The sequence below is a fragment of the Pezoporus flaviventris genome, unplaced genomic scaffold (assembly GCF_033815535.1).
Source record: "Pezoporus flaviventris isolate CSIRO_AGI_PZ_B2104156 unplaced genomic scaffold, CSIRO_AGI_Pfla_v1 ptg000073l, whole genome shotgun sequence".
NCBI classification, from domain to species: Eukaryota; Metazoa; Chordata; class Aves; order Psittaciformes; family Psittacidae; genus Pezoporus; species Pezoporus flaviventris.
Genome location: NW_026892621.1, coordinates 4,291,707 through 4,300,782, shown reverse-complemented (window position 1 = coordinate 4,300,782; position 9,076 = coordinate 4,291,707). Strand labels below are relative to the sequence as shown.

The 9,076-nt window shown below is 46.0% G+C and overlaps 1 protein-coding gene across 1 annotated transcript; it reads left to right on the top strand.

Moving 5' to 3' along the window:
- The first annotated feature begins 5,527 nt into the window (after window positions 1-5,527).
- GP9 (glycoprotein IX platelet) lies at window positions 5,528-8,131 on the top strand. The gene is made up of 2 exons (XM_061472845.1): window positions 5,528-5,648; window positions 7,052-8,131. The coding sequence occupies exon 2, from the start codon at window positions 7,059-7,061 to the stop codon at window positions 7,653-7,655; it is 597 nt and encodes a 198-aa protein (XP_061328829.1). The 5' UTR covers window positions 5,528-5,648; window positions 7,052-7,058; the 3' UTR covers window positions 7,656-8,131.
- The last annotated feature ends 945 nt before the right edge of the window (window positions 8,132-9,076 follow it).

Genomic DNA, 9,076 nt, shown 5'->3' with positions numbered 1-9,076 from the left:
ATATCCAACCTGGAATTCCCCTGTTTCAGTTTGAACCCGTCACCCCTTGTCCTGTCACTTCAGTCCCTGATGCATTCCCTCTCCAGTACCCATGAAAGCTCTGCAGTTTCGACAGCATCTTTAAAGTGGGTTAGAGGAGTGAGCTGGGGTGGGTGCTCCTGTCAGCCCATCTGCTCTCAGTACTTCAGCAGCAGCGGACTGGATCTGTCTGCAGTGACTCCCTGGGACTGTCCCTGTGGGATCAGAAATCTGCAGTTCCCTGCGGCACAAAGAACACAACCAGGCCCACCTGCAAGCTCCAGCAACACAATCAGAGCGCAAATACAGTGTTAGGATGGAAGGGGTAACGCGACTGTAGCTGATTGCAGCTAGAAAAATTAATCATTGAAAACATCTGCAGAGCTGACTGCTCTATTTCAACACCCCAGGAAGTCACAGCTTTATAAAGGGTTATACAAACCTAACCATCTTATAAGAGACGAACAGGGAATTAAACGCTGCAATGAATTATCATGGTAAACTTGGGCTTTCCCAATACAGGCTTTGACATCAGGCACTCATTAATTTCTGATTGATCTTTCCAAGAGCAACTGCTCAGCAAGACCATAAAGCTCAACGCCCTGCCTTCAACCTTCCAACTCTGCAAGCAGAAAAGAGCAGGACTTTAGTTAATGGGGATGAAGACTGCTTTAGTGCAGCACCAAACTCCTTAAACACCACAGCACTCAGTGCTGCTTAATCTCAGGCTTTTTACAGTCCTCCTACTGCTACTATGCAGTAACCTGGTTAAATATCTCTAGCAGGCTTGACTGCAGAGCTAACAGGGCCTTCAAACAGGGTCCACTTGTGGCTGGTTCCTTGGTTGTCACACTGGCAATGTGAAAAGAATGGCCCAAATAGATCAGGCAGTAAAGCAATCTGGAACTGAGGACACCACATCACACCACACATACTAGGAGAGGTGGTGCTGTTCTGGACTACCTTTAATCTGGTCCCAAGTTCTGAACCTCCATGAGCACCTGGAGCAAATAGGACATCTTTACAGAATGAATATTGCAGCTTAGTTCCCTCCAAAATAGTGTCCTCTAGAAGGCATGCATGGAAAATGGAAGAGATCATGAGATAAGATGAAAGAGGGGAGGTTGAGATGAGCTCTTAGGCAGAAGCTCTTCCCTGTGAGGGTGCTGAGGCGCTGGCACAGGGTGCCCAGAGAAGCTGTGGCTGCCCCATCCCGGCAGTGTTCGAGGGCAGGTTGGACACAGGGGCTTGGAGCAAGCTGCTCTAGTGGAAGGGGTCCCTGCCTGTGGCAGGGGCTGGAGCTGGATGGGCTTTAAGGTGCCTTCCAACCCAAACCAGGCTGGGATTCTGTGATTTGCTCTGAAAGCTCAATCCTGACCCTAAATAAAACACTCACATAAACGCAGTGTTGTGCTGTAGCTGACTGAAACCTGGTGGTGCGTTTCGAGTAACGGTGACATTCAGCATAAAGAGCTGGAAAACGGTCACTTTTAATTCAGCAAAGCAAGCAAGGCAGAGAGGGGCATACGTGACTGCGTTTACCAAGGCCAGCACTTCCCAGCAAGGTGCCAACACCACACTCGGCTCCGGAAGCACACGACAAACGCTGGCTGTGGCGGCTGCTGCGGGGATGGACGTCTGTGTTCGTGCTCAGAGCTGGGAGCTGAACCGGGAATGCAGGGCATGACTGAGGCACTGCCTTGTGGAGGGAAATACGCCCTTGATGGTGGGCTCTTAATGGTGATTTTAGAGACTCTCTAGAAGCTCCCCCATGTGTGCTAAATCATTGTCACAACTTAGCCTAAATGGTGTGAATGTTTTCCTGAGGACAGCTTGGATCCAAACTGGCTGTATTTGCTTCCATTACCAGGCTCAAGACCCTAACAGTCCCACAAAACACGAACAGGAGGCTGGCTGGCTGGCACGGGCACGTCCCTTAATACACGTATTTGGTACATCTGTTACACTTTTAACTTGGAAACTATGGAAAACGCAATACCCTAAAAGAATATAATACTTCGGCCTTTCAGACAATGATTTCGACTTGATAAATGATATCGATTCAGACAGCGTATGCCCAACGTTTAACAAAAACACAACTGGAAGGACACCTAGTGGAAAGGTAAGCCATAGCTGATGTTTGCACGGCAACGGGCAGCTTGAGTAGCGACAACAGCAAGAAGGGAGTTTCTTTATGAGAAGGGATGGGAGGAGAAAGAAGTACTTGATAAAACGGGTGGAGTACAATTTAGGAGGAGGATTTCCTCAGTGACAAGAGCTTACGTGTCTGGGTAATAATCTCCCAAGGAAACAGGATATTCGGTTTGACAGAGGCAGAATTTCCACAGAAATGTGGAATGGGAAACGCAGTATGAACAGGGGGAAATTCAGAGTCCTCCTACATACACATACTAGCTCTAGCAGGCTAGTTCTGTAGGGTACAGCAGATAACAGGAACAGTCCTGCCCTGGGGCAACAGTAACTCCTAATGCGAGAGAAATCACAGATTTTCTATAATTCATTTCTGCAAGCAATATTCCTTGATGTGGGAATGAATTTTGTGATTGATCTTTTTCCCTTCTTTTTGCTTGTTCACTTATTTGTATAATTCATGAATTACCAGTGCCTCACATCCAGTTCTAAAGAACTATTTTGGTTAGTCTGCTCTCAGCAATCTACTTGCAAATACGAAAGAACAGAGTTAATCGAGATGCTAGAACTTGAGAGAGAAGCACTTCGTCATCTATCGACAGTGTGATGTGGCAAGGCTGTTCAGCACTGGAGCAGCAACAGTGCTGGAGAAAGAGTTCATTCTAGGTCAGTAACAGGACACTGACAGCAAGAAGCGCCTATAAGTCCTTGGAACTGTCTGTAAAGAATAAGAGCATATTCTGCCCGAGTTTCCTCCTAGCAGCTCATGCGTTTGAGCTGCACATTGATCTTGCACTTGCAGATTTTATTCTTACCTGCTTCTACCTTCACCTCCTTCGTCTCCCTCTCTAAGCAGTCAGACACAGTGCCCACAGAACTGACTGGAACGGTCAAGGTCTCACAGGAAAACTAATGCAGAGAAGTGAGCTTCCAGGGAGCAAGGAAGTGAGAGGGGTTTCGTTTGGGAAACAACAGTGTCAGAAGTACCTCTCCACTGAGAGGACACAGCCTTTCTCATTCACAAAACCTTCAGATGGGTTCACTCCATGGAAAGGATATTTTCAGACTATAACAAGATTATAGCAGATTATAACTTTTTCCCCCCCAACTGGCTCTTAATAAATCCTCTTAAATGAAGAATCCTCATTTGTCCTACAAAAACCTATAGCCCTGAAACCATAAATGCAAATGTCTTGCATTCTAAGCTTTGCTTCTGCCAGATACTCCCTGCACACGTTCACCTCAACACAGAGCTGAAGAAGCTAGTCCACGGTCCTCATAGTGGGTAACAGTCAGGGATCCAGCATGACCAGCTACTTTCCAACCACGTGTAACACAGCAGCCAGAGGAATGCAGGACAGCCTCTGTGAGGATTACCCACTGTGAAGAATTTGAGGATGGATCCCACAGGATTCCCAGTATTTTGCATGTTTCAGTGCAAAAAGATGCAGCATGCCATTTCCCCATGTTAACAGGAAAATTTTTACTCTGAGTGGCAGCATTCCTTAAGGCACATGGCATAGACTGTGATACAGGAAGCATCTATCACATCTATGGTCTAGTGACGTACTTCCAAAATAGACTGAAGGCTCTTCCCATTATCAGCAGTGCAGCTGCTGAACACCTGACAGGCAGATGAGCTCCTCATTTTGGCAAGGGAGAATCACTTTCCTCATCTCACAGAAGAGATCAAAATTCAAACAGGGCTTGAAGTGTTTTCATCCTCTCCCTCCAGCACTGTCTAAATTACCTTCTGAAACACTAAAGAGCAGAGCTACGCAGTAAGTCATTTTCTGAAGGAAGTTCCTAACAAACTTCAGGCTCCTGGTAATCAATTAGACTTGATGAAGAAAGGTACTTTAAATAGAAGCAAGAATTAAACCACAGGACTTGCTATCAGAGTAATTTCCCTTCCCCCAGGAGCAGCACGTTATGAAGAAACAACAGCTCAGAAGCAGGGCTCTACTGCACATCTGCAATGTCTGAAACTCACCTGGCTTTCCTTCCCAAATGCAGCCCACAGCCCAAAGCCTGACCCCAGAACAACACGCTCAACAAGAACTGGCCTGAATTAAACACCAGATCCACAACACACCGCGTTTCCAAACGTCGGCTGCTGTCTTCAGTCTAGAGGGTTCACGTTTGGTAACTAAAGCAAAGACAAACTTCCTCCAATTCCATTCTAAAATTTCACATTAAAAAGAGAAAAGGAAATCCTATTTTTGATGTTCTTCTACACAAACATGGCATTCTTTACTGAGGTGGACAGATGCATGTATATTATAAACTTGCATCATGCTGAGTTGCTGGCTGTCCAGCTAAATATACACAGAGCATGTTATGTTCTAAGATGCTGCATTATTATGCAGCAGTTATGCTCCTCAGCAACTGGAGTGCGAAGGAACTGGGAGGATCACAGTCCTCTGGTGGGTCATACACAGCCTTGGGGACATGGTTTGTATGTGCCCAAGGCCATTCCTGCCCCGGGGCTGTGCTGAGGAAGGGGACAGTGAGCCTTTCCAGTGCGCCTACCCTTACTGCATGGGAATTCACTGCTAAACTCCAAACTCGGATATTACAAAGCAATTACATTCCACAAAATATCACAAGAACCAAAACAGAACTCACCAGTTGAGCCATACACACGCATCCTTCATCACACCCATGGTTGGGTCAGGGGCACCAACCTGTGTCTGGCATTCCAGCTCAGAGCTGCAGGGTGCCGGTCACACTCAGCTTCTTCACATCCGAGAGGTTCCCCAGGTCCCTGAGCATCACAGCAACCTTCCTTTCACTTGTCAGCTTAACCTTGTTTTGGACATATCATAAGTCCCCTTTAGGCACTGGAGCTGCTCTAAGGTCTCCCTTTAAGGAGCCTTCTCTTCTCCAGCCCAGCTCTCTCAGCCTGGCTCCAGAGCAGAGCTGCTCCAGTTGATCTCATCTGACTAATCTGTTATGTTGATGCCATGGTGGTTTTACACGTTTTCCTTCATCACTGGCAAGGCAGCTATCAAACACACGTGGGCTTGGACTGAACCAAGAGCTCTGTTTCATGGGCATGCTTTAGCTGCCTTGTATCCTGCCTGGCCTTGCATGTGCCAGCCGCTGAAGCTCAAGCCAGCTTTTATACCTGTGGATTATTATAGCTGAGGAAAACCCAGCAGACTGCCACGAGTCATTTTAGGTTTTCCAGACGTTGTCAGGTTTAGTAGGGAAAATACATCGGCAATAAGAGAAATTCAAAAGCATTTCCTCCTGGCTGCAGACAATACAAGAGTGCCCCAAGCACTCTGTGCCATGACACATGTCAACCACTCACAGCATCTTCCAGCGGGAAGCTTTCCTGCTGCGCACAGGAAAAGGCTCATCTTCTGTATCACGTTTCCTCAGTGACTCTTTAAAACGTCAGCTCCAGTGGCTGTGTGGACTGCACCACTTCACCAAGCACAGGGAAAGGAATCAAGAGGGAATAAATAAGGGTAAGTGTCAGCCAGGCATCTCCCCAGCTCTGCCTCTCTGCGCTTCTGCCTTATTTTCTTGCTGGCTTTATATTAAACCAGATGAGATCATCTTTTCTATAGCTATTGCTTGACTTTTTTAGTCAGATGATGCAGTCTGTCCTTTTAAGATGTCTGCTTTGGAAACACCAGCTCTAGTAGATTTCTTCTGAAGTCACAGATGAGTATTCAGACCCAAGATATTCCCACTAACTCCTTGCTAGCAAAGACATAGGAGATGGCTGGGATTCACATTTCAGCTTCCCTGTGACAAAGCTTAACTTTTATGCAGCATTGATCCAATTTAAAACATAGGAATGAAGTATTTAGCTCAGGAATCTAAAGCTGTCTAACTTAATTCTGAAAAGCTATTTACACAATCCTTGGAAGTAAATTGAAGCAAATTGATTTAAACCAAAATCAATTTTTCCTACCATTTTAGACTTTATTAAAAGAAGCTTCCTACAGAAAAATAAGATAGACTTCACCTGTTTTAAATTCATAAAGAAAGATTGGAAATTCCCTGACCTGTGCAAGGGAGTTTGTGTTTCAGACTCCAAACCCAAGGCTAGCTGTGTGGTTTTAAATGCAGAGAAGTAGTAGGGAACAGAGAAAGAGAATAGCTTTTGAGGTTTTAAACTGTCGAACACAAGGGACTGAAGTCTAGTGGGATCTACTCTACAGAAATGGGAACGACACAGCAAAAGGGGTAATTACCTGCTATTCCAAAGCATGGTTATTTAATCCCCAAAAGACAAGCAGTACCAGATATGCAACATGCCCAGTTCTCCGTTCACCTGCGTCTTAAACTGTATGTTCTTGGCGATGTGAAGCCAGCGGGCAGCAAAAAAGAACCTTTTGCCACATAAAAATACATACTTCCTGCAGGTTTTTCTACGCTTCCTGGTTATGTGTTACGTATGACCCCCGGTTAGAACTTCCATCATCTCAGAAAGAAGATTTTTAGACATTTACAATTACTCAATCTCTAGAACTCAATTTTGAAAACCGACTTCAGCACCCAGTTTTAACACTAGGCCTGTGAAGTATAGAAACAGAGTCAAAATCTTGGCCGAAACCTGACTGGTTTTCCTCATCACCTCCTGGTGACGGTCTGTTCCAGAACTTTGAACAGCAATCTATTTCATACAACAAAGCAATGAACTGGAGACAGAATGGGAACACTCTGCGCTCTCCCAGCTGCTTTTATGCTACTTAATGTCAGAAAGCATGGCTCTGTGGGAAATACAGAAAGCTAAAGATTCGCTTCCAAAACCTAAACCTCCCGAGTAATGCAGAGAGATAGCAGTGTTGTAGCTCTGAATGCAGAAACATGCTAACATAGCCCACTTATCAGGTTAATATTCTTCTTATTCTCTGGGTAGCTGAAGCATGAACAAGACAGAGCTCGTCACTGCTGCAGGCTTTGCTGTGTCACTGCTGCTCCACATGACCCAGGCTGAAGCCTGTCCTGCCTCCTGTGACTGCAAGTCCCTGGGAGGCACGAAGGGTCTGCAGGTCGACTGCAGCTCAAGGAAGCTGACAGCAGTGCCTGCCTTGCCTGGTGACACCAAGAGGCTTTATCTCCAGAACAACAGCCTGAGCTGGGTCCCTCCCGGCACCCTGGACAGCCTGCACAGCCTGGAGGAGGTGAAAGCCTCTGACAACCCCTGGAACTGTGACTGTCACATCCTGTACCTCAAACTCTGGTTAGAAGACGTCTCTGCACCCTCTCTTGCAAAAGCCATATGCGCAACCCCAGCTCCCGTGAGGATGAAACCCTTGAGGCAGCTGACTGGGAACGAGCTGGGGAGTTGCAAGAGGCTTCTCCCCATCAAGTGCCTGGAGTTCTTTTGGCGAGACCTCATTTTAATTGCTGGAGCAATAATCACACTTATTTTAGTAGCATGGGCTCTGAAATTCTCCAAAAAGCTGGTCTGCCAACTAAACCTATGCCAGCCTCCCCCTCGGGCTGGTTGCTGCCACTAGCTTTAACAGAAACACCCAACTCTGCCACCACCAAGCAGCACATGCCCTGGCAACACCAGTTTCAGCAGTGAAGATGCTACAAACAGATCCCAGGGGTCAAAGCGTGGGTCCCCAGCTAGGCAAGTTTGATTTCATTTCCTTTCAGACTGACCTCGGTGATGTACAATAGGCAAGTTTCATTCTGCTGCCATCTACTCACATGAAAAGCAGTTTCTAATTTTTAAAAATCATTTAACTTAGCGTTTTCCCACTGAATTCTTGGGGGGGGAGATTCACATCCCCAAATCCCGCGCTTTGTAACAGATGGAGATGAACACAAATGTACTAGTTAGTAATTCTTTTCTGACTCAGAAGCTGTGTGAGTTCACAACCCGTTACCCCTCACGGTGTCTCAGTAGGCTTGGGAGGACCCTTCTTGTGTGTAAATACCACCATCTCCTCTGCAGGTTCAGTTCCCTGCCAGCAAAACCTCTATGGTTCTATACACCCCTTACTGAGTATGTTTAAAGACAGCCTCTTAATGAGAATATAACTCATAGAAATAATGTGAAATATCACTGAATTTCCTAGAGAGCTGACAATAAAAAAGTATTTTCTATGAAATTGAAATCCTGAAGTTTAGTGAACATTCATACTCACCCAAGATTGATCTCCTGCACAGCTCTACACATTGCTGATTAAATTCCTCAGACAGTTCCAGAGCTTGTCTTCCGGTTTTACTACTGACATTCCATGCACTGGCTTTGATACAACAGCTTTGAAGAGGAGGTATTCTCTTCTCCTGCTCCCCATTCCTCACATTAAAAACATCACAGCAACTCAGGTGTATTGTTTTTTTCCCTAATCTGACTCATGAGGCTCCAAGGACAGCCATTCCACCTGGGACCCCATCTGGTTTGGTGAAGGTAGGCTACTTGGACGGGAGTCTTCTAAAATCAATACTACTGCTGCCAGTTCAGTTTAAGACACAGTTAGCAAGTGCTCCTCCTAGCCCCAAACCTGAGCCAGGTGTTCAAGGTTACCTGCTGAAGACACTAAAGACTGCCTGGCTCTTTACCTAGCTCCTCGACAAGGGAGTGGGCTTCCTGGTAACACCCATAATACCCCTAGCAAAGCTGGGCATGAGCTTTAGATTAAGAAAAGGAAAGGAACAGAGTCAAATGTTTTCCCCATAAAACAAGTGATGATCTGGGAGACAAACATCCCCACTGCAACACTAAGGTCTGCACATGATGCACCATGGAGAGCAGGAAGAGAAGTAGATGCAAAGAGCAGTGGGTGACTTGGTGTGCCAAGCATTTAAAAGCAAGATCATACATCTGGAAACAAAAGGTGGGTTGAGGAACCAATACAGAGAAGGCCAATAATCTGGTCATCATGACCTCCCATGTATGACACTGCAGCAGAGGGTTAATAGGACC

Bases quoted from the DNA above. Each gene is read 5' to 3' on its own strand.
- GP9 (XM_061472845.1), top strand. From the start codon at position 7,059: ATGAACAAGACAGAGCTCGTCACTGCTGCAGGCTTTGCTGTGTCACTG.